This window comes from Humulus lupulus, chromosome 5 (genome assembly GCF_963169125.1).
Source record: "Humulus lupulus chromosome 5, drHumLupu1.1, whole genome shotgun sequence".
NCBI lineage: Eukaryota > Viridiplantae > Streptophyta > Magnoliopsida > Rosales > Cannabaceae > Humulus > Humulus lupulus.
In genome coordinates, this window is record NC_084797.1 from 19,585,755 (window position 1) to 19,611,188 (window position 25,434).

Below are 25,434 nucleotides of genomic sequence, written 5' to 3' on the forward strand. Positions count from 1 at the left end.
ACTTAGCAACTGTAATTGTTTTATGAGACACCATCGTATAACAATTTATGTTTCTGCATGTTGTAGTTATTTTACTGTCATCGCGTTGTTTGGAAGGAAGGATATGTTGATAGATCCCTCTGCCCTTTAAATGTGTGGTCTGACGATGATTTCAAGGCTATACTGGATTGGGTACAGGAGCATGGGGGGTTTGAATCAAATAAAGTAAGTATATGATTATGTAAATAATTATTTCTTGTTTTTGAAATATTTTGTTTGGTTGAATTAATAAAATTTTCCCATGTTTTTCAGATTCCAATGATAGAGTTGCAGGACGGTGCTGCAGCATCGAAGATGCCCGCCACGCTCGCCTCTTTGTGTGATAAGGTTGAATCGATTGAGAAAAAAATGATTGAAAAGGAAATAGAAATGGTAAAATTTCATGAGGATTTGAAGTTGCAAATGGCGAAGGAATTCAAACGATTACGTAAGAGTTTGAGCGGCGGAATCAGTTCAAGGGTGCGTGGTGGTGGTGTTCCCAAGTATAGTAAGGGAGAGGAGCCTCGGGATTCAGCCATATTAATTAATGACCCTATCCTAGCAAACATGCAAATGGATGAGAATAGGATATTGGAGAAGCTTTCGATTAGGAATGACCCAATGTTGTTGGAGTGCGGTATAGGATTTCGGAATGAACCTTCTTATGGAAACTACTCACCCTCCTTCAACGAAAGCAACCTGGGGGAAGTGAAGCATGACTTCATTAATTTTGAATTAACATTTTCACCACCGAAGGAGTTCTTCAATGAGGTCCCAGCAAACACTGACCCAAATGCTTTTCCCTGTGAACCATCTAATTCGGAGAATGGGAAGACCATGGTTGAAATGGACAAAGATTTCAACGAATCTCTTGCTAAACTTAGACCTCCTGAGAAAGAAAAGAAGGAGGTGGAGAAAGGGAAGGAGAAGGATATTGTGGATGAAGTCACAACTCATGAACCTAGTATCCCGGGGATTACGGTTGATCATGTTGTACATGAAATAGAGGAAGATGATAATGAGAAGATCGATCCTCCCACTCTAAGGAGAGAGAAGGAGCTCTGCAAATTGGACAACTTGTTTCAGAATATGATTCACATATACAATGAAAGCAATTACTACCAAATTGGAGCATTCAAATTGCGGAGGCCCTTGCCCCTGGCGAGTTTCGAAATCGCACTTTTCATTTTTGACTTCAGTTTGTCTTTGAGGTATGTGATACTTTCCCATCTTAAATCAACCATTTTTTATGTCTGACACAATTTCTACATTGAAAATATTTATGTTGTTAGGTTTACTTTTTTTACATTTTTCAACCCCGTAATTTTCAGTGAGGTGTTGGTAGTAAATCCAATGGCAAAGTTGCAACGTTGGTACTTTAGGAGCCTTAGGCCTGAAGCTCATGTGGACATGAAGGTAAGTACCCAGTTTGTACATAGTTCACTTTTATTAGGATGCCCAAAGTATCTTATGAAGGGTTACGCCTTACATTTGTTGAATAAGGTGGGTTTGGATAAATGGCTTTATACTTAATTATGTTTTGCAGATTATTGATGCTTTTGCTCATGTACAATGATTTAGACATAAAGAGAAGTGTGACAAAATGGAGGATATGAGAACTCTAATTTTGCCCACCTTTCATCCCAATTTGGTAAGTTGTAACGTATGTTTGATTGCCTCAGTTGAACATTGATAACGTAGTTAGTAGTTGCTCATTTTCTATTAATCTAATAATAGGAAAGTGGTCATGCTCGGAACTTTTGGGAGACGAGGGATTTTGGTTTTCTTGGTGTACCTGTCGATGTTACTTTGGTTCTAAATAATGCCGAAAAGGTATTCCAAGCCTTCCTTATGCAAGTTATTTATTTTCTTTGAATAATTCACTTATCTAATCATCTGTTTTTGGGTATGAGTTAACTTAGATCCTAGTGCCTATGAAGGACATCGAATACAATCACTGGATACTGGCTGTATTGGACATTAAGAGTTCCTCTGCATCGTATTGGGACTCCATGTCCACTGCACGCGCAAAAAGGCACAGGATACATATGCTTAGCACATTGGTATGCGTGTCTTGTCAATTTAATATTATTGATGTTAAATAATGGATAACGTATATGTACTATTTAATTCTTATTATAGTTGAAGAAGCTTGATAAGTTGCTGTTGAGGACGATGGATGATGTGCATTCTGGCCGACCTGTTTTTGAAGTTTTCAATATAGTGCCTGCTGGAAAACTCCCGCAACAGGACAATGGACATGATTGTGGTATTTTTGTCATGAGGTTTATGGAGTACATTGCATCCGAACAATCTCCTCCCTCGACCTATGTAGGTGTCTTGACCTTATATTTTTATTTTTGGTTAAACAACCTATGCACTGTGTTTAGAATACCGCGTTACTATCTTAAATGTATGCTTGCCTGCTTCTACTTTGCAGATAGTCGACCATAATGAGAGATTCCGATTTGCAATTGATATTGTCTTATCGGAATCCAATGGCCTATTTTGGGATGTGATGCATGATGCAACCGCTTATTATGGAGTTTGTTCAAGCAAATGTGGTGAATCATCAACCTTAAAAGAAGGTAAGTGTTTTCCCCCAAGACGTTATGCTTTGCCTCCAACGCTTTCAACAAAAAAGTCTAGACAGCAACACTGGTCGAAGCGCGGAATGAGAAAAAAGAGGAAGTCAATGAACTAAACTTGTATTTACATATTTTGTCTTCATACTACCATGCCATGTTTAGACCAATTAGCTATTACACTATTAATTTCTTTGTGACTATACAATAGTTGGGCATGCATGCTTCTCACATTAATGTGTGTTATGTGGTTTATTTTTTGATTATTCACTCTTAAATAGGAAGGCATTATTGGGACATATAATGCGAGAATCCATCAACCATATTAGTAAAAACCAGACCTGTGTTATGTGTACTGCTCAAATATGCAAAACATAATCCTGTCCTTTATATTTGCTGGAAAGATGGTCATGTACTTGAACTGTCAATTTTCACACTCTATTTCTCGTTTTACGTGAACTTGCACTTTTCTTACGTAGCGTATCACATATATTACGTTAGTGCGAACACTTAATAGGAGCTCAGTACATTCATTTGCACTCTCTCACTACTTTAACTGAATTGCTAACACGCTCAATTTGCTAAGAGGTTTCTATACATTAGAATAGATCAATTGTATAGATTTTAACACCCGAAATCGGTGAGGACCACGAAAATAGCCTGGCTTAAATGTAAAAAGTTCAGGAAACTAGCTTTTGCAGATGCAATCTCCAAAATTAAAGTGGTAATTGATACAACCTGATTCCTAGTCTTCATTGTTCATATTTCTAATCGTTTGGTTTGTATAATTACTCCAATTCATGTTTTTTTCCTTATTTCGTACCAATAATGGAACTAATTTACATATATGTTGAATGTGTAGTGCATCCACTTGCTTTGAGGACTACTTGCTGGGAATTTGAAATTGTTGTGGAGGTAAAGGTAGGCTCCAACATTCCAAAAAATACCTTGCTTGTAATTTTACTTAAATGCACTAGTGCAACCATATTAAATATGGTTTATGGTATATATCCTTCTGTATGTGTTGTACTGATGTTTTTGTAATATTACATAATTATTGGGGAAATAGGTGGGTTGACTTGTACATAGCAGAGATTTAAGTTAGCTACAAAATAATTTGGCTCTTTTTTTTTTTAGTTTATAAATTTTTTTATTGTTACAGAACCAGAGATTACTAAGAGAATCTGACATTAGGAGAGTGAATAAGGAGGAAGTACTTCAACAAGGAAATTTGGAACGTTCTTCCATGATATACGTTAACGGTTAATAGGCTCTGGAAACATAATGAGTGCTTCAAGTTCATGAGTATGGTTGTCAACTAAAATTAATGACATTCGTTGCTTATGTTATACTACTGTTTCTTTCAGAAAATCAAATTGTATCATGTAAATATTAAATTTGTTTACTAAAAAGGGGATTACTTGAATGAATCATTAATTTATTGAATGTATTAATTTTGAATTTTATACATCTTCTTCTGTAGCAGAACACAGATACATTCATTGACTAATTATTTTTTCTTTAAATATTGTGAATCTCTATTTTCTTTGAAATGTAAACTTATTGTTTACAGTGTTATTGAAAAAAAAAAAAAAGAGTAAACTCATTGTTTACATTTTACAAGAAACCAATATTTGCCTATACAATTGTGTTAAACTAAAAGCTTGACGGTTAATCTTAATTTTAACAATTTACTTGAAAAAATACTTAATACCTTGTTCATGTATTTTTTGTTTTACGATTTCGGTTGGAAAATTTCTGAAATAGTAAACTCATTGTTTACAAATTTGTTAAAACTGATGATTAAAGACTAACTAGTTTGTGAACTTTGTGATTAAACGATAAACAACATGTTTTTCTTTCTTTATCAAGTTAGTAATGAGGGTAGTTTTTGAATTGTCTCTTCAAAAATTAAGATTTATTTAAAAAAGGGTACACATGTTTAATCAATGTGTCAAATGGGTATTCCTGGCCATTTCTGTAAATGGTGTATGCGCCACGAGAAAAGCTGGATTACATAAAAACTATAATACCCAAATGTGGGACAAGTGATGATCTTTAAGAGTTGGTGAAGATGCAGTTAAAATATGGATTTTTGGGTTTATACGGCCGACGCTCAATTTCAATGAATAGCACAAAAAAATTATTTTTTAAAGACCACCATCATTGAGGTCATGTGTATGAGGTAACATGATATACAAAAACCATTGAAGTCAACTTTTTTAGTAAACATGGAATAGGTAAAACATAGCCTTCCTACAAGATATTGGCCATTATTACAATATTTGTTTCTTTTATTCTGACATATCTTAGAAGAGCATGAGCTTAATAATACTACATCCACCCACCCTAAAAATAGACTCACCTTTCCTTCTTATGGGGTAATGTGAAGAACAGTTTACATTATGGGCTCCCGAAATTGTCCTGTCCTATCAATATACTAGTAAACAGATACACTCAATTTCATTTCGATACTGAAAGTAAAATATTTTCAAAGTTAATGTCAAAAAAAGTGTGATGAGTCCATAAATAACAAAGGAAAATAAAATTTAATTAAATATAATTTAGAAGGCCAACTTACAAACAAACATTTTAAAAAAATGTCAGCAACTTTGGAAATAACAGAGGCAACGAAAGATTAAAAATGGTAACTAACATTTACTTTAAGGAAACAATGAACATAACAAGTAATAGATTAAGCTACTGACTCAGGTACTGGTCATCCTCTTCCACTTCAAATTGGAGAGTTCACCGCCCACAATATTATTCAATCTCTCATCTAGGTATTCTTGGTACCTAGTAATTGACTCTGTTTTAAGTTGCAGCACTGCTTCGGAAAGCCGTTCATAATCTTCCATCCACTCATCCTTCGAGTACGAAGCATCCCGTGTCATTTCTTGTAAATTATTTGACTTCTCGGCAAGCTCTGCCTCTAGCCGCAGTATCTTCTCCTTCATTATTATGCTTCGTTCCTCCAAAACACATTTTTCCCTATCAATATTTGAAATGTGGTACTCCTTCTCCCCTAATGTAGTCAGGAGATCGTTAATGTAATCGACTGGATCTGCTGGGAGTGTTGTTATTTTATAGAAACTGAATTGTTCCCAATCTGGGGGGTCTGGTTGTCGTGGTGGGAGGTCATGGAGAAACTCTAAATTGCAGGAATTGATTGAAGAATTTGAATCCATGACCGAGTGCCCTTTCAAAAATTTAGTTTCAATAACTCAATATAGTCCCACCGCAGTATATCAAGAGAGATAATGGTAGAGTACAGTGTAAATGACAACCCACTATCCTGTATTTTCGGTTTATGTTGATCGGTACAAGCTAATGAAAGCCTGATGAAAGTGATATAACGTGGGTCCATGACCACCAAATGTGATCCATAGTAAAATTGTGCACGCAACCTTTGGAAACAAGCTAAAATCAGAAACACAAATAGATAGTCAAACGTGTGGGGCCCTATATAATGATTTGTACTTGTGTGTGGATCCAATATTACTCCTGTACATTCTATTTACACGATACTAAAACATGAGAGTATGGCCCTCATATATACGGAGATTTTATTTTAAATTGAAAATAATCTATGAATTATAAGTTGATATTAAGTATGGCCCACTAATAAAAGGTTTCTGATATACATGAAAAAAAACGTGAAAATGGAAGTCAATTCCGTCTCCTTTCTTATTTTTCTCATGTACTGTGCTCCAAATAACTTCCCACGTAATAGCACTCGCAACTCACGTGACCATGACGTGCTGAAATGCAAATTCTAATTCTTCCCACGTAATACGTGACTGCTTCCTTATGTTTCTAATAATGGCATACTTTATGTAATTTTGACTGATGTGCAACCCTATTTTTGATAAGTGACAGTGCATTAACAACTCCACCATTTACAGAGGAATGTGTTTTCTATCTGTATATATGTGTGTAGGGATCGTGTTGACCTCAATTCAATCTTCACCACCCTACCTGTATACTTGGATATCCTCTTTTTCTCTCTAAAATGGACTCCACACCTTTGCCAATGAATAACATCGTTAACTTCCCGTCGTTTGATGACAATCATCTTGAGCAAATGCAATACATTAACCGAATTGTGCATGACAACGTCAGGTTGGCCACCGAGCGGAACGAATGGGAGAGGAGATACAATGCGTCCAACATCCAGAACACTCTCCTTAAGTCTGACCTACAATCCATCAAGATGGTGGTATTAGAGCTGAAAGAGAAGTCGGTTGCAACAGAGATGGCCTGGAGAAAGGAAATGGAATTTGTGGCAGCCGCGATCGATGAGCTCCGGAGTGGCTATATCAACATGTACCCACTATACGTCCAAACTCAGAAGCCACCTAATCAATAGATATCTATTTAGTTATATCTACTCAGTTTGGTCTACACTTACTATAAATGGAATTACTGAATATGTATCTTTTCAAGTTTTAATGGCTTTACAAGTCACTTTGCTGTAAAACGGTCTTTTGGATCGTACTTTTGGAAACTCTTCTCTTTTGTGTACCCCCTACTATGATTACGGCTTTTTTTATCAATGTGTAAGGGGCCCTTGCATGTGTAATGCAAACTATCCTCTATGTATATCTTAAATGTTATGGTTTTAGTTTTAACAAGTTTTCTCCAGCTTACTTCGTATGTATTGTGTAACACCGACTAATACCCTTTATGGCCGATTACTCCTAGTGTTTCTCAATTCCTATGGCTTCTAAATGAAGGTTCATTACTAGATGGCATCTACCATTAAAAAAAACTATGTACTACCATTTACACATTCAAGAATAAAAATCTATATTTGTCATGTAAGAGCCCCAACAATTGTCACCATTTCCATTTCAACCCAACAAAGACGATTCATGTAAGTCAATCACTACACTTAACCTTTGTAATATATTAATTCGTTTTACATCGGGTAAGTAACCATTTGCTAACATGTATTTTTCCAGAGTATCATCTTGGTACAAATAATGTTCATTTGGTACAATCTGACATATTTGGTACACTGTATTTTAAAAATGTACATATTTGGTATCATAAACTAAAATTTAATTAATAAATTTTTACCAATTTAATCAAATTACTCTCAATCATACGAGCTACAAATTATAAATAACTGCTGACAATTTGGTGATAATGGCAAAATTTTATCAATTAGGATACCAAATATTTATGTTTTCAAAATACGGGCATCATATGAGTATTATTGCAAACAGAATACCAGAACGATATTTTGCAAAAAAAAAAAAAAAAGAACCAAATGAGTTAATTTCTTTTTACATCTACCACCCCATATTTTTAATGCATTTACGGTGATGTCACCTTCTATTGCTTGTTTGAGCGTTTATTAATTAAAAAATTATAATTATGGAATAACATGAATGTTTGTTCATTTAATGTATGGATGAAATGACACACCATTTACCACCAGGTGTAAGGAGAACGATAATTAATGTAAGGCACAGTTGCGACAACAAACCAGAACCACCACATTAAATGGCTCATTCAATAGTAGTATATATATGAGCCATTCACATGTTTTTTGTGAACCAAACTGATGTTGTGCCTCTCTTCGCCCTTGGATGGCAAGATCTACATCTAGTATCATAGAAAGTCTCAAAGTCAACCAACGTTTACTTGTTAGTATATAGTTTATGAGCTACTGAAAGAGGTAATTTTTATGTCATGCTCATCTAAACAAATTTACGAGAAGATATACTTACTCTATATGATTTGTAGTGTTCATTTGTTTTTAGGTGACAATTTTCACTCATGGCTTCATTATTTTCTACACCACTCGTAATGTTAAACTAACACTCCTTATTAAGGTATACCAGCTTTAATAAAATCAATAAATCCATTCCCATGTTATATGTACATTTTCTATAATCGATCCCGCCATTTCAAAATAAAATGAAAGATATTGCCTTAATTAATTTGCCTATTAATAAAGTTGTATAGGATCTTCTTTGGGGTGGATTGTCAGGGGAATATTGTGTCCTTTGATTTAGCTACCCATAATTGAGCAGGTGGAAGAGTAAGAAGGGATGCAAGTGTTCAGATAGCATTGGGCCACAATAACTTAAAGGTACCACTGACCTTTACTGTTCATTTAATTTGCTTGAAACATGGAAGATGTAACCCACTTTCATTTGTAATCACGAAACCATCGTTTTGTTAAGGGTTTTGTTTCACTGTTACACATTATCGTTAAGGTTGAATATAGCATCCTTAACGAACAAATTTTTTGGAGGGAAGCAGTTTTGAGAATTAACAACCCCAGCCTCCCAGTATATATAACACTCTCGGTTAGTGAAACCCGCCACCCCCAATCCCTCGCCTTGAACCCTAGTTTTTTGCATTGAACCATTAAAAAAACATGGCATCTTTTAACTTATGCGTCAATCTATTCCCAAAGGAGGTCGTAGTTAAAAAAGAGCCTGAATCACCAACCCATCAATTCCCAATTCCTTTCCATGTTGAGTTCACTCCCCCAACACCACCGTCCACTAAGAACACTGAAATGACAACCCACTCCGCTCCTTCCTCGGTTAACAGGTCAGCGACGATGTCATCGAGTGATAATGGTAGTAAGAAACCAAAGACTAAGCCTGGTTTCCGTGGTAAGGGCAAAAATTGTATGAAAAAAGATTTTAAGATTGAGAAGCTTTCAACTTTCAAAAACCTTGCTGCTAAGAAAGCTTCAACTTTAAGGGTTAATTCAATGGACATTAAGTCTTTCCTTTTCCAACAGCGCCAGATTATAGATCATCTAGGAACTATGGTTAAGCACCAAGAGACCATTAGCAGTGAGTTGTGTGTCGAAGCTAACGACTCAGGAATTAGGACGGAGATCATAGTGCTTGACTGATATTTCACATTATGATGCTTTTGGTTATAAGATCTAGTTGCATTATGACCTCACTATGTTAAATTTCATGTCATCAAGTGTCTTGCAAATGCATTATTGTTTTTTATATTACGTACGCACTCGTATTAGGTACTAAATTTACCTAAAACACTATTTTGGGTAATCCAAGTACCTTTTATTAGTAAGATAGTTGCAATGCTTTGTAGTAGGTGATATATCCTTGTTAAGGCTATCTGTATGTTATGTACTTGATGTCATTCACCTTTTAAATTAATCTTACTTCGTACAGAAATATTAGTTTGATGAAAGTCCAAAGTAATATCGCATAAAAATTACACACCCAAAGTACTTACACTCTGATTTACATTTTTTTGTAAACTATGACCATTTATGTATAAGATTTGATATGGTTAATTTATTACGAAATCAGAAAGATCACCTTGGGCACCAAAAAATTGGTAATTTATCTCCCAATTTTTTATTGCATATAGTGTAATAGAAACCTATATGACATAAGAAATAAGAATATGTATAAGCCTTGTACATAAGACCAAATATACAGTTGCTAACCTGAAAAAAAGAACCAAATAATAATTCACATGCATTCATGCTGTAGTCACCCATCCTCTTTATACATAGGTGTCGTTTGTTAACACTTAAAAAAATAGTTTTTTATTTAATTAATTAAAAATGTGACAATCAAACAAAAGTTATGTTTGGTAACTCTTTTTTAATTTATTAAATTTTAATTAAAATTTATTAAATTTTGAAAAAATTATTATTCTACTTTGAAAATTCGTTTAAATAGTTTTTAATTTTTCTTTTTTTTTTCTTCCATTATTCAAATAAACACCTCGTATTGTTAAATATATATATATAAAAGTTAGCAAACGTGTTTACTATTTTTTGTTTTTAAAAAAAACAAACAAAAATAGTTACCGATAATCTTTCTATTTGTTAAAAATAAAGAAATAAAAATAAATTAATATTTATATTTTTGTGTTTAACAAATTTACAAAATAATTTTTTTACCAAACAGGCCCATAGGAAGTAGAAGATGTGAACATTATCCGTAGTTTTGCTCTTTTTATTTCCCACGTAAACTGAAAAGTGAAAAGTGTAGGAGGGAAACACCAACATTTTACCCAAGAAGTAACACTGTCCAATATAAGTTACCGGGCCGATGTACATTTTAAGATCACAGATATAAAATTTTCAATTTTGCCTAATTTAAATGAACCCTAATTAAGAATTTGAATATAGAAATTGAAATATATTATATCACGTTTTGGCAAGTCGAAAATTAATTTAATAAAAGTCCTTTTACTAAAAAAAATTAAGTTTTTAACAACAACATCTCACAAATTTTAAAAAACAGTAGAGGGGAGATATCCTAAATTTCAATATTTAATGCCCCGAAATCTATTAAATCACGACTTTCATATTACTGAAATATTTTTTCTACTTTCCTCGGCACTTACCAAGTTGTAGTGTATTCAGGGATTTAAGATCGAGAAAACACGGAAAATATGGAAAGTAACATCTGTACAGTACCGGGCCAAGTTAAATTTTTCAATAAAGATCCACAAGAACTATCAAAAGAAGACATCGTACATCAACACCTTAATACCCTTCAAGAATGGGAAGATTTTTATTACACGTACTCCCAATGGATGGGGTTTAGTGTTCGAAAAGAAGATGTTCGCCGCAAGAAGGTCGATAACTCAGAGTGGCAAAGAAAATGGGTTTGCTCGAAACAGGGCTTCAGAAGAGAGAAGTGGAAAAACCTAACTAACCGAAAGAAAACACCCAGAGCCATTACCAGGACAGGTTGTCTCGCAGTACTCCGAGTAAACTTGGATAGGTCGGATAACACGTGGGTGGCGAAAGACTTTAACCCAGTTCATAATCATGACCTAGCTGCAAAGACAGAGCTACATTTCCTGCGATCCAACTGAGCTATACCAGAATGTATAGGTGCACAGGTCATATCAATGAGACGATCGGGCATACGCACTTGCCATATATTAAATCATCTAGCACGAGAAAGGGGAGGACGTGAGTATCTTCCATTCATGAAAAAGGATCTTTATAATTGGATTGGTCGCCAAAGACGACAGGAAGCAGAAGAAGGGGAAACAGAAGCTGAAGGTGCACTCGGTTACCTAGAATGTCTCGGTTTGCGTGACCCTGATTTCTATGAAACACACACAATTGACAAGGACTTCAGATTGGCAGACCTGTTCTGGGCCGATGGAAATTGTCGTAGAGATTACAATTTGTTCGGCGAAATCATGGCTTTTGACACGACATATAGGAAAAATGCATACAACAAACCATTACTAATCTTCGTCGGGGTGAACCATCATTTCAGAACAATTGTTTTTGCAGTTGCATTGTTATACAATGAGATGGAGGAGACATACATATGGGTTTTACAAGAATTCTTAGAGTGCATGAAAAACAAGGCACCGCATGTTATTGTCACCGATGGAGACCACGCTATGGCAAACGCAATAAAGGTAGTCATGCCGCAGTCAGTCCACCGTTTGTGTGCGTGGCACCTTCAGGCCAACTTAACCAGCAATGCACCTCACCCACTTTTCAAGGAAAAATTCAACGACCTCCTTTATCAATATTGTACCGAGGAACAGTTTGAGGATACATGGAACAATATGGTCTCAGAATTCCATCTTCAAGAAAGTCGCTGGGCAAAAACAACTTACGCCAACCGTAAAAGTTGGGCTGAGTGTTTCCTTTGGGGAAACTTCTTCGCGGGTCTTACAACCACCCAAAGGTCCGAGTCAATCAATTCCTACCTATCGCACTTCCTAACGAGCAAACTTAAGCTTAGGGATCTTGTCGGCCAAGTTGATGCAGCCATACAGAACATTCACCACACCGAAAGGGAGGATGACTTCATTAGTAACCACACTTCGCCCAGTATACCAACAAACGTCCTCCACCAGTACTACCAAAAATTTTCCTCCATTCTTACCAGGACCATGTACGAAAAGGTGGCAGAGCAAATCAGTAGTGCTCTTTCATACTTAGTTGACTCTGTAGATGTAACAGTTAACAGTCGGTCGTACTACTTGACACGTTTCCCAAAAGGACTAGTACGGAGTTAAGTGAACTACGACACTGACCATGGACACATCAATTGTACATGTATGCTGTTCGAGTCCGATGGAATTCCATGTCGTCATATATTCGCTGTTATGAAGCACTTGAACATACCTTGCATTCCAGACTTTCTGTTTAAGGCTAGATGGAGGAAGGATGCTAAGATCTCGGTTGAATTGAATGGTTTCCCCCATTCTACGGTGCCCGCTGATGTGTTGGTATGTACAAGATGGGGATCATTAACATCACGATTCAATGAAATGGGATACTTTGCGACCAAGCAAAGCGACACTTACGAAGAGGCCATGAATGAGATGTCTCGGTTGGAGGAGAAATTTAAGTCAATGTGCTTCCAATTTTGTAATCAATCCGGTGACGCAAACATTGAGCAAAATGAGAACCACTCCCACCCATCTAACAGAGTGATCCGAGATCCAGCTTTAATTCGGACTAAGGGGAGGGAACCTAATAAAAAGTCAAAAGGAAAGGAGAAGGAGCATGATAACAAGGTGGCTAACAAGAGAAGATGCAGAAACTGCAACGAGTTAGGGCACAACAGGGCAACTTGCAAAGTTCAACCTCAAATTCAAATGACTCAACAATTTCAACCATTTTCTAAGTTTCCATCAACAGAAGCAAGTGTATGTTGTGGCTTCATCCAGCCTGGAGAAAGCAATGACGATGGAAATAATGACACATCTACACCATGGTAAAATAACATTTCTGCGAGTGGCGATATTCCTCTAAATGAAAGTACGATAGCCGGCAGTCATAGTTTTGCGACGCATGGCTGAGTAGAATATATATGTTTTAAATTACTTTGTTGTTTGTGTTAATAAGCTTTATTAGGTTATGAACTTCACCCATGATTTCATATCGTACTTCTTAAAGCTGAAGAAATGAAATAATTAAAATTTTGAATATTTCGATTATTATGAACTCATGGAGTATTATTTCATATTAAAGAGCTTATTTAATCATTATAATGGTAATTATTTAAAAAGTGTAGAGTCCAAGAACTTTACTTAGCTAGTTAGATAGTAGCACCAATAGTAATAGTTGTAGTATTTTTATGACTGTGGATTTTGGTTCAGTTTTGGATTTAGCTGGACCCTCGTGGTAACACTTGTACATTTTCTAAGTTTAACCTATAGTTTTAGAATATTAATTTTAACCTAGGTTTGATTAATATGACTTGTTTACTTTACAAGCCCCAAGTAGTAACGACCATTATAGTATATATGACATATATGATATGCTTATAGTATATGTTATGGTATGTTTTTAGCCTATGATATAAATTTATGTATATGATTTATGTTGTTAGATTTTCCTTCCTGAGCATTAGGCTCATTCCTTTATGTTTATATGTCCAGAAAAATAGCTTTGGTGGCGGAAAGGTTCTTGGCAGCTTAGGGGTTGTGTATTGAGGCGGGATGGAATCGGTGGATTGAGCGTTTCGGTTCGATGATGAAGTCGCTTCTTAGTATTGTAAAAATTATGCTTTATATGTATTTTCCGCACTTTATTTTGTAATCCATTTAGTTAAAGTTATGATATGTTTTTATTTTAAAAACAATGGGATCCCATATCCTACTTTAAATTTTATGTAGTTTAACATTTGCTTTTTAGTTTTAAATAAAGTTATGATGTTTTTATATGTAAGTGTAGGTTAGTGGGTCATTACAAAAAGCATTAGTGCTTTCCTTTCCAATTTATATTATAACCCAATTTCGAAGGATAATTAAATATACCGAGAAATGGATTCAATTTTTGTAACTCCTCATTTGTATCACCGAAAGGCATATATTTGGTTTATGTAGTCAATAAGGGGAGGATGTTGTATGTAACTGGGAAAATGTAAAAAATAAGATCCATGTATGACCGATCTGTAGAACAACACTTTTTAACAATGTAGTTGTGAATCCTTCAGTTGGCAGGGGTTCATAAAAAAAAATTGTACCTGCATATAGATATGGTCGTAATTGGGGGATGGGAGGTGCTGTTTGAGTATGGCAACAACCAACTTTACTTAGACTAGATGAACCTACTCTCTAGATAGGTGCACTGTCATGTGGTACTCTAACAATTTCTTCATGATGGGAAGGCTGTCCCACTAAGTCTCCTCAAGTGTAACTCTCACATTCATTTAGAGTAATACTAGTGAACATAATTCCATTATAAGTTATTAATTATCATAAGTACTACAAATGCATATTATGAAAGTTTAGTCAAATAATCTGACAAACAAGTCATTGTGACATACGCCACCTGAAGAAACTAACAACCCAAACCTAATTGAACAACACTTATAAACTAACAAACCATTCTTACTCGGTGAAACTAATGCAATGCAACACCCACTTAGACTAACTTAGACAAGGATAGTATCATAAAGTTTTGAAGTTACTAACAATGGAGTTGTTCATCCTCTTCTACCTTCCTTTTGCAAACGGACGCCTACCCTGTTGTGCACTTTTTCATCTAGATATTGTTGGTATCTAGTCAATGCCTCAGACTTAAGTTCGTCCACTACTTCGGACAACCTTTGGTAGTCGTCCTTGGAAGAAATCCTTTTCAATCCTTCTAATTCGTTGCACCGTTCAACAATTTCGGCCTCCAACTCCAATATCTTTGCTTCCATTGACTTGTTACGTTCCTCCAACATACCTTTTTCAAAATTGATTTGCCAAATCAAGAACTTCTTCTCCTCCAATTTATCCTTTAGATCATTAATGTACTCTAAAGGGTGTGGGGGGAGGGTTGTTATTCTACAGTGCGTGAACTCTTCCAGTTCTGAGCGGATGTTTTCTTGACGGGCGACCTCGGGGAAAACCTCTCGATTGCATGAGTCGAATGAGGAGCCGAAATCCATAGTAGATGGTTGGTCGTAAATAAATGGGAGTTTATAGTGTTCCATACATATGCACACTAATAACATAGTCCAAACAAGAGCATAGGACATGGATGGTGTACTCTAGAAGTCATTGAGAGGTGTAGGTATGCCTAAGTGCCGTAGGCGTTATGACACAAATTTTAAGTGGGACCAATACGAGGCCACACTATCATTTCTTATAGTACATTCCTGGAGCAGTGACATTTGAAATAAATGCAAGTAACAATGTAGGGTCGTGTTATGAGCAAATAAACAATGCATCCACAGAATTGGCCCCACTATGGATATTAAAATCAAATTTGGATATGACATGAAGGTGTGGTGAGGGTGGGTAGTATTTGAGTCAAAGAAGCCATAACGTGTATAAATACTCCAAAAAATGGGTGGATCCCACGACAGTGTAGTCAATTTCAAAATACTGTTGGTAGTCGGTCAATCATTCAATGCTTGGCGGGTATTGTAGGATATATGGGTTCTCAATGCACAGATACACTAATGTACATGTAATATAATAAGACAAAACTAGTGGAAACCATAATAAATTGCCATTATATAAATCCAACACTGGTATAAACACATCTGTGCATTGGACTTCTATTTTGGCGAACAGAGACATTAAGGGTAATATTTCGAAAAGATGATGGCCACCTCAGCCAACGATTCAGAGTTGAACAAACGTGACATAATTTTGGATGCGGATGCAGACACTGATGCTGGAGCCATACAAACGATGGATTCAGGTTGCAACACCATCGCAATGGATTTAACTCCTCCAGTTTACTTTCGATCCACCCAGGTGGCTGTAGGCATAAAATTAACAACCATATCCCCGTACCCTGTTGTTAAGAAACCTGACGTCGCCAAATTAGAGTATCCAAAACCCACTGACATTGAATGTTTTATTAAGGAACGGATTGGGAAGTTTGACAAGGGTATGACGACGGCTTAGTTACTCCGAGCTAAGATTGAGAAGAAAGGTTTGAGCAGCTTAACCGTCGGTGCTATGCAAGATGCACTAGACACTATGGTTTTGTGTTTCCAAGAGTTGGAGGATGTTGTCTAGTGACAGAGAAAATTAACTTGAACTTAACAAGCTAATGTAGTAGTTCTATATATAATGGATATTTGGTTTATGTAGTCACTCTTTTTCAGTAACCATGGTTGCCGATGTGGCCATATGGTTCTATCAAGTAAACATGAGTGTATGTGTACAATGTATTAGTATAAAGGATCATGTTGTGCGAACCCTTTTGTTATAATTAGAAATCAAAATATGTGTAATGTTACCTATTTTCATATCTTTCAGCATCCTCTTGTTTTGGATTGAAACTGAAAACAGTTGATATTGTGTTTAGTATTTACTTAAAATACTAGAGGGAAGATGTTCAACTAATCTTTTGAGTGTGGTGTGAACTTAATTTGCAAAAAATTATTGTATATATATAGGCAAAATCAATGCAAGAGAGTTGATTTGAATTTCAATGGAGGGGTGAAAGCTAGTTGAGCAAAAAAAGTTGAACTTACGTTTAATTAAAGAGCATAAATGTAACAATGCACCAGGTCGAACCCCTTTCCTCGTGTAACAACTCAGATAGCACCTTCCCAGTTGTGCTAACAAAATTTCATGAAATCATTAGAATTTTATAAATATATATTAATACCACATGTGAAAGATATCTTTTTTTTTTAAATTATGGTGAAACAAATTATAGAATACAATTATACATCATTAAAAATTTAATTTTGTAGTTATGAACATAGCTGCAAAATGCGGAGATTGTTTTCCAAAAATGATGTGGAGTTTCACTGAAACACTAATGTATCATAATTATTTAATACATTAGTATTTCAACTTACTAAAGAGAAGTCCCCGTTATTCTGATGCAACTTATTAAAGAGAAGTCGAGTAAAAATGAAACGGTAGAAAAGGTTGATTACTTCGTGGTCTTATGTAGTTAAAAACAGATGAAGGGCATGTTTATGTGAATTATATTATAATATGATGTTAAATGCATGCATGTGGGTCCACATTTCATCATAGGGGCAGTTTGGTAATTTGGCCAGCTGATGGCGTAATTATGTATATTCATGCATGTTGGTCATAACGGGATTAAGTTCGGAGCTCGGGGTGAGTCTCCAGGTAATTTGGTGATTACAGCGTTGCCGGGGATTAACGGGTAACAGGATATGAATTATTTGTATTTGAGAATATCTACAATAATGGGAAGTTGAGGGTGTTAATTATGATTAACAAAACACATGGGAAATGACGGTTTTACCCTTGGGAGCCTTTACAAAACTTTAAATGAGCTAGGGGCAATTTAGTCTTTTCACCCCTACGATATGTTTAAGCCATTGAAGACTGTGGAGACCTGTGTTCAGACATTAGATGAGCTGCTTCAGTTGGAGGTGAAGATACATGGGGAGACCCATTGTAACGACCCAAAATCGCTAATAAGGCTTAAGGGCTTTGCTTAGTGTGCCAGGAGGGCATTAATGGAATAATTGTGATTTAAATGAGTAATTATATGTTTAGTAATGTTTATATGATAATTGATGGTATTATGTGATAATGTAATATGAAATAAATATGTGGTATATGTGAGAACCACATTATTACGTGGATAGGTTCGCAGAGCACGACTCGAGACGATCCTAGGGTCAGATAGTGGGAAAAGTCACAACGGGACTTAAGATATGACTTTGGACAAGTCGGAGGTATTTTTAGATAGCGGGCAGCGATTTGGACTATCGGGTCATGAAAGTAAATATATGGATATATATTTGAGGTTAGGATGTCTAGGCGGGAATATTGGGGGATTTTACCATTTTCGCCTCGGGGACGGTTCCGGCACCTCGAGCCTCGGGATTAACTTAACGAGTAAGATAGACATAAGGAAGCCTTTAGAAAATATAAACCGACCTTATTTTCTCAGCCTTACCTCTCTATTCTCTCTCAAGGAAAACAAGGGGAAGAAACACAGAAACTTAAAGAGAATTTGCTAGAATTCAGCTGGAGTTTGGAGGATTGAAGGGGGTGATTTGGAGGCTTAGCTCAGAAGTAAATCAAGAACTAAAATAGGGTTAAGGTAAGCTCTTAATCTTCTTCTCTGTGGTTAGAATTCTGGATTTTGGTTAAGTGTTGAAGCAAACATGGTTTTGATGTCTTAAGGCAAAATTGAGGAGGAAACTTGGGGACTTAGCTTGGCTTTGGCTTGGTGAAGTGGTTCATCAGAAGAGGTAAGTTTCAACTCATGGTTTAGAAGTTTTAAATTGGATTTGAATGGCTGGTTTGAGTGTTTATAGCTCTTGAGTTTCATAAATTGAAAAGAGGAGATTAGTCTGTGTTAGGCTGTGTTTTCTGTGGAATTATGTTGTTTACGTCATGCTAAAGGAGTTGGGATTAATTGGTTATGAGTTGGGGAGCTTTGGGATGGTTTAAGATGAGGTTTCAAGCTTAGAAATGATGGGTTTTCTGGGCACGAAGGGGAGGGACGCGGCTCTGTTCTAGAGCGCTGCGGCCCTAGGATGAAAAAGGCCAAGGAGGCTCGGCCATGGGAGGGCGCCGCAGCGCCCAAGGCAAGGGCCACGACGCGTGTCTTGTTCAGGATGGGCTTGGTTCTATTTTGAGGCTAGGGCCGCGACTAAGCTTCAAGGGCCGCAGCCCTTGGTTGCACACATGAGTTTTGAGGGTTTTAGGCACGGGGGAATGGTCTAGTATGCTCGGGATTAGTTTCACCACCGTGCTTGGTGGAATTTGGTTTCCCGGGAGTTAGTTTTGTAACTGGAAACCTATATCTGAGTATTAATGGAACCCTATACTTTGGTTGTGACTAGGTAATAAAGGCTTAGGCTCGGGAACAGATCGTGCTTCAGGGGCGTTGCTCGTAATCGATAATTGTACAGACTAAAGGTAAGAAAACTGCACCTGGTTGGATATATGTGACGGGACTAAGGGCTCCCTATTGTAAATGCTTGAAAAGATGGTATTATGCCATGCAAGCCATTTAGTGAACCAACGACCATCGTATGTGCCAAGGGTTTCACTAGCGCACAGGGCGCGGCTCGGCCCCTGGTAGCCGAGGACAGCTTATTATGCATTGAGCTCGGTTTAAGCGGGCCGGAGTCAGTGGGTTAAACAGAGGGTGCGGCCTAAGTCGTCGACCCTGAATATTCTGTGATATGGGTGTAATATGTGATAGATTGTATCTTGAATCTGAATGTATGTGCTGAATATCTGTTGTGGATTGTCTGATGGGAAATACATGCTTAATGAGTTAATTGTCTGTTATCATTGATTGAGTTGTATAAGATGTTTTCTTGCTGGGCCTTGGCTCAGGGGTGCTACGTGGTGCAGGTAAAGGCAAGGGCAAGTTAGATTAGCCTTGATTGGAGAGCTCAGCGAGCAGAATGTACATAGTCAGGTGCCCGGCCACCACGGTTGGGGTTTAGGCAGGGACGCGAGACCTGAAGATTGTCTATTTTTCCTTAATATGCCTAGTGGTTACTCATGTACTTTTGGGAGTTTGTAAACTCATTTTAACTCCGTTTTCTTATGGGATCCCGTGTTTATAATAGTTTCAATATATGAAATGAGTCTTTTGAGACCAAAACCTTTTTAACCCTAGCTCTTACATGTTTAGTGACACGTTTTTAAAATAATGACTTCATTCGCAAGTCTTGCACCTTTATAAGTACACAGTGTAGCGGTCTTGGCTATCCAGGGCGTTACACCCGTCAAGGGAAAGAACAAGCTGTAATGCCCTGAAATCCGTAATGTGGTTTAATGGCTGGATTAGTAGGTCGGGAGGGCCATACTGTTTAATTATGCCATTAAATGATAATATGAATGTTTATGTCAATTATTTTATAATATGATGTTATACGCATGCATGTCAGTCCACATTTAATTATTATGATATTTTGGTTATTTTGGCCCGTTGAGAGTATAATTGTCTATTTGTAAGCATGTCGGTGATATAGTGTTGAGACCACATTATATTGTGGGTTTGTTCGAGCTATTCGGCATGAGACGATCATGGAATATTAATTAGCGGTCTAGTCATAACAGGTTTAAGTTCGGGCCTCGGGATGAGTCTCGGGGTGATTTTAATGATTAGAGCTGTTTACCGAGATTTTCGGAAACTATATTAATGAATATTAGGTAAGACTAATGATATGGAATTTAGAAGATAAAAATACGATTTTTACGTGGTTGGGGCGTTAACGAGCCTTACTCCACGAGTCAATTGTATTAGAGCTTGGAAAGTCTTTTACAATGGAGTTTCTCTCTATGTTTTGATAGAGTAACTGTATACAAGTCGAAGAGAGATCCCTTCTGCAGAGCTCTGCCATCTGTATTTATAGGCTCACAGGAGCACGGGCCTTCGACCAGGTATGACCCGGGCCCATCAAGGATAAATACCCTAGGCTTCTATAATGGAAGCCCAGTACAAAGGATAAAAATACAAAAGATTAAGAGAGACTGAAGCCCACTGGGGCAGCCCAAAGCCTATGCTCCGCCCGACAAAATAGGGCTTTTGGTTTGGACATTCCAAGTTACGAGGCAGATTCAGGAGACAAGATCGGTCAGTGCACTGCCAGCACAGGTCTGAACCAGTGGCGTGCAATCCCAGGTGGCCTTTTCCATAGGTGAAAAGTGGGGACAGCTCCCACGCGTCGTGGGGCGGCTTCAGGGTCATGGATGCCTTTTCCTGCCAACCTGGAGGACATGACTCGGGTTCGTTTACCTCTGTCCCTCTTCGTTTACCACAGGCCCGGACCGTTTACCAGACTCCGGGATCATTTTGCGTATACCGCGACCGTATCCCCAACTGGCCATACGTCTCCCGGGCGACTCATGGATCATCTTCCTGGACACCATCCAGGTCCGGAACCACACTTGGGCCGTCGTCCTTGGTTACTCCCGTGCTAAGCGGGCCAGGGCTGGGCCCATATCCAATCGCCCAGACCATGGGCCTGGACCATCGTCCCGGGGCCACGACAGGAATGGGGATAACAAGAGCGTTACCGGGAATTAAAGGATAACGGGATATTAATTATTGGTGTTTGAGATTATCGAGAATAGCAGGAATTGGAGAGCGTTAATTATGATTAACCAAATGGGTGGGGAATACCAATTTTTCCCTTAGGAGCCTTTACAAACCTTTATTTGACCTAGGGGTATAATGGTCTTTTCACCCATAGGATTGATATAAACCATTTTAGGCTACGAAAGAGGTAGAAAAACAGAGCATCTTTAAGAGCCTTCCCATATCTTTTTCTCCTCGAGTTTCCTTTGAGATTTTTGAGCCATTCTTGAGGATTCAATCTTGGGAAGTAAGCCTCACGAGTTTGGGACAGTGTTCCTCCATTGAAGAGCATCATAAGCTGATCTTTGGGTACGTTTCTATACCTAGAATTCTCTGGTTTGCCCTGTTTTGGTTCACCACCACGGCCAAGGAGTTCTTAGAGGAACTAGGGGGTTTACCATATTTTTGCCGCTTAGGTCGGCGGGTTGTAAATTTGAAACAGTAATGACCTTTTTGAGTTGTAAATAACTTGTAAATGTTTTTATGGGCCCATGAACAGTTTTATGTATTTAATAAAATATATCCTTTCCTTTTTATTGTTTTCCACCTTAGTCTGTTAATAACACTTACAAGCACGTTTTTAACCAAATGACTCGGGTAGCGAGTCAAATTTCTGATTCACCGTAACTGTTCTGGGGTAACTAAGGCGTTACACAAGCGGACGCCTTGCTGGAGGCTACCTTCGACGAGGCCATCTATATGGCCTGCCTCCATGACAAGAACACGAACCTCCTGCTTTACCCCGACCCCACCACGAAAAATGCCGAGTTTGATGCCAAGGAGAAAACTGATGCGGAACCCGTGGACGATGAAGAGGTACACAGGGCAACTCCTCCGGCCACTTACTTTTGCAGGCTTGAAGCTTTTTCTTCATTGTTCCCTTCAACATCTTGTTGACGACCTCTGTTTGCCTGTTTTCTAGAGGGAGATTCAGGGGACAGGATCTGTCAGAGTAGTGGCAGTGGAGTTCTGAACCAACGCCGTACATTCTTGATGTAATCTCTTCTGCAGGTTATCTATGGGGACATAGTTACACACTTCTTGGGGTGATGTCAGTATCGGGGACACTTTATCACACCCAACTTCGACACCGGGTCCACGTCCGTTTACCAACATCCCTCTTCATTTACCAGGGTCCCGGTTCGTTTACCAGGACGCGGGTTCATCCATAGTCGTCCCGGTCTAATCTCGGACTTGGGAACCACGACCTCTTCATTGCATCCCGGGAGGCATCGGATGGCGCGATCTAGGAGTATGTAACACGCTAATGCGATGGTCTTGGCTTCTATTCCAGGATGCCCTTTCAAAATAAGTTAGTCCTAAGATTAGTCAGTGCACAGGATTTACACTGACTTGCCAATCTACGATATGATCTACTTACACATTACAGTGTTATGTTCTTTCCAGAACATTACCAAAGTAGATAAGATCGGATGTATTTGTTGCATCGGACTGGACCGATATTGACAGTTGATAAGATAAGTAAACATACCGTTATTATATATTCTAGTCATATGATATAGTTGACCATAGGTTAATTCAATCTAAATTCTGAGTGGTTAGTATTATAACTGATTCTATTATTTGAGTTCTTTGACTTGTTCGTTACCAGCTTACCCTAAGGACTAGCCCATACTTACATCTTGGGAACTCGGTAGTATAATTGAGTGGGAGTGTTAATCATAGATATGAACATCTATAGCTTCTGATGAAGAAGTCAAACGATGGTTTCCTTTTAGTTTGATTCAAGGTGTTAAATGATAGAGATCTCATTTCAGTAATTAAATTAGTTTACTGAAATATCATTTACAAGGAACTAAGTGTTTTAAGGATAAAATACAATAAGGGGTAAAATGGTATTTTAGTCATATCTCATTGTAGACCGTCTATAGAGGATTGAGTGACAATTACGGTTGTAACAATGGATAATTAATAGCGTATATATATTTGTTATAGAGCGTTCTATGAATTCAAGAGTGCAATTCCGAGTCTATAGTGGAGTCACAAGGAATTAATAAGTTAGTAAATTTATTTGTTAGATTTATGATAACTTATTTGAGCTTTATTTCATAGGCCCATGGTCCCCATTGTACCTTGGATAAAATCATCTACATAGTCTCAATTAATTGATTTAATTATCAAAGTTGACCAGGTCAATTTTGGATAGTTTCACAGAGTTGCGTAATTTTGAGAAAAAAAGAGAAATTATGGCAGCTTTATTAATTAAGATAAATTCGTATCTAAATTAATAAATAAGTTTAAATCGAGGTTCAAATTATAAATAATTAATTTGATAAACGATTTAAAAAATTATTTAATTAATTAAATCGATAGAAAATAATACAGGCCTTGATTTTAAGTCCAATGTGCTTATAATCAAATGAAAAATTTCACAGGCCTAAAGACCATGATAATTTCGACCTAGGGTTTTAGAATGGCTATTATTTTATTGATTTTCTAATTAAATTAACTGACCTAATTGAGTCTATAAAAGGAGTGCTTAGAAAGAAGTCAAAACATAAGTCACAACTCAGATTTTCTGATAGATTTAGATTCTCTCTAAACACAAGTCATTTTCTAAGCCTCTTTGTTATTTTCTCTTCTTCTCTCTATATTTATCTCATGTGTTCAGAATTGCCCACACTAGTCTAGGTGGTTCTAAGGATCCAGTGGAAGATTGTGAAGAAAATAAAATATCGGTTCAGTTTCTTGATAATACTCCGTGACAGAGAGGATACAAGAGTTAGAGAAACTAAAGGAATGACTCTTTAATTCCCCTGCGTATACTGTAAGTATTCTATTCTTTGTTTATCTTTCAATTCAATTTTATAAACATGTTTTAGGCTATTATGTATTAATTTATTTAATATTAGATATACATGAAAATAAATAAAGATCCTGTATAAGCTAATCCAACACGGAAATCATTTCATTTACCATGTCTTCAATTAGAATATCTTATTCAATTAATGTAATATCAACAAAGAGTTTTATACTATGTTTACAACTTTTCTTTTCACAAAATTATATCTTCACATTTACTTTGAAATATAATTAAAAATGTTGAAAATGTCACAATAACTTGCATTGTAATTTATTAGACACTTACTATTTAAAAATGTAATAAATAGGCAATTTATTTTTTTAAATAATTGTTGGTCCCGTAATTTATAATTTTTTCCTTTCAGTATTGTGGAATGTGGTATTTTGCAAGAATTTAATTAAAAACTGACATCTCCAGCAAAGATTTCGACCCATTCAAAATAAGTCTAGCCTATTTAACCAAAAAATGGACTACATATTTTACACACTGTGGCATTATAAAATCAAATTTGGTGCAAGAAAAATAAACAGAATCATTCAACTAGGATTCCGAATGTGTCTTGCGTGTGTTAGTATCCAACCAGGTCCATATAGTAGCCATGATTAGCCTACTGTGTAGTTTTGGAGGTCACTATTCAGTTTCTCTTTCCCAACATCATCTCTTCATTTCAGTAAATCATATGTAAACCCTTACCATTCACATATTCCCCATCACAAACCTAACTGCTTCCCATTCCTAAAAACATGAGGTTCAAATGCTTGGCTGGCCGCCCCCCATTAACAATGAAAGACACACCCCATGGATCTCTTGAGCCATCTCCACCGACAAGGGTCGGCCATCATAGTAAAAACAAGAACACTCTCAAGCGACAACCAGACAAAGACGTGCCTCCTCCACAAAGTTTACAAGATGACCTTGTCAAAGGGGATGCTTCGAAAAGTCCGCCACGACGAAGGCGAGGTTATCCACTCAAGTTCATGATTATATTATTTACTACGTTTTTTTAC

General features: G+C 37.0%; 3 protein-coding genes across 3 annotated transcripts; all 3 read left to right on the forward strand.

The window, feature by feature from the left end:
- Positions 1 to 2,166: 2,166 nt before the first annotated feature.
- LOC133778919 (uncharacterized) lies at positions 2,167 to 2,722 on the forward strand. The gene is made up of 2 exons (XM_062218930.1): positions 2,167 to 2,349; positions 2,459 to 2,722. The coding sequence occupies exons 1-2, from the start codon at positions 2,194 to 2,196 to the stop codon at positions 2,720 to 2,722; spliced, it is 420 nt and encodes a 139-aa protein (XP_062074914.1). The 5' UTR covers positions 2,167 to 2,193.
- Positions 2,723 to 11,018: 8,296 nt separating this feature from the next.
- LOC133778920 (protein FAR1-RELATED SEQUENCE 5-like) lies at positions 11,019 to 11,447 on the forward strand. The gene has a single exon (XM_062218931.1). It carries the CDS (start codon positions 11,019 to 11,021, stop codon positions 11,445 to 11,447), a length of 429 nt encoding a protein of 142 aa, XP_062074915.1.
- A 117-nt stretch (positions 11,448 to 11,564) lies between these two features.
- LOC133778921 (protein FAR-RED IMPAIRED RESPONSE 1-like) lies at positions 11,565 to 12,620 on the forward strand. Its single transcript, XM_062218932.1, has one exon. It carries the CDS (start codon positions 11,565 to 11,567, stop codon positions 12,618 to 12,620), a length of 1,056 nt encoding a protein of 351 aa, XP_062074916.1.
- Positions 12,621 to 25,434: the final 12,814 nt, after the last annotated feature.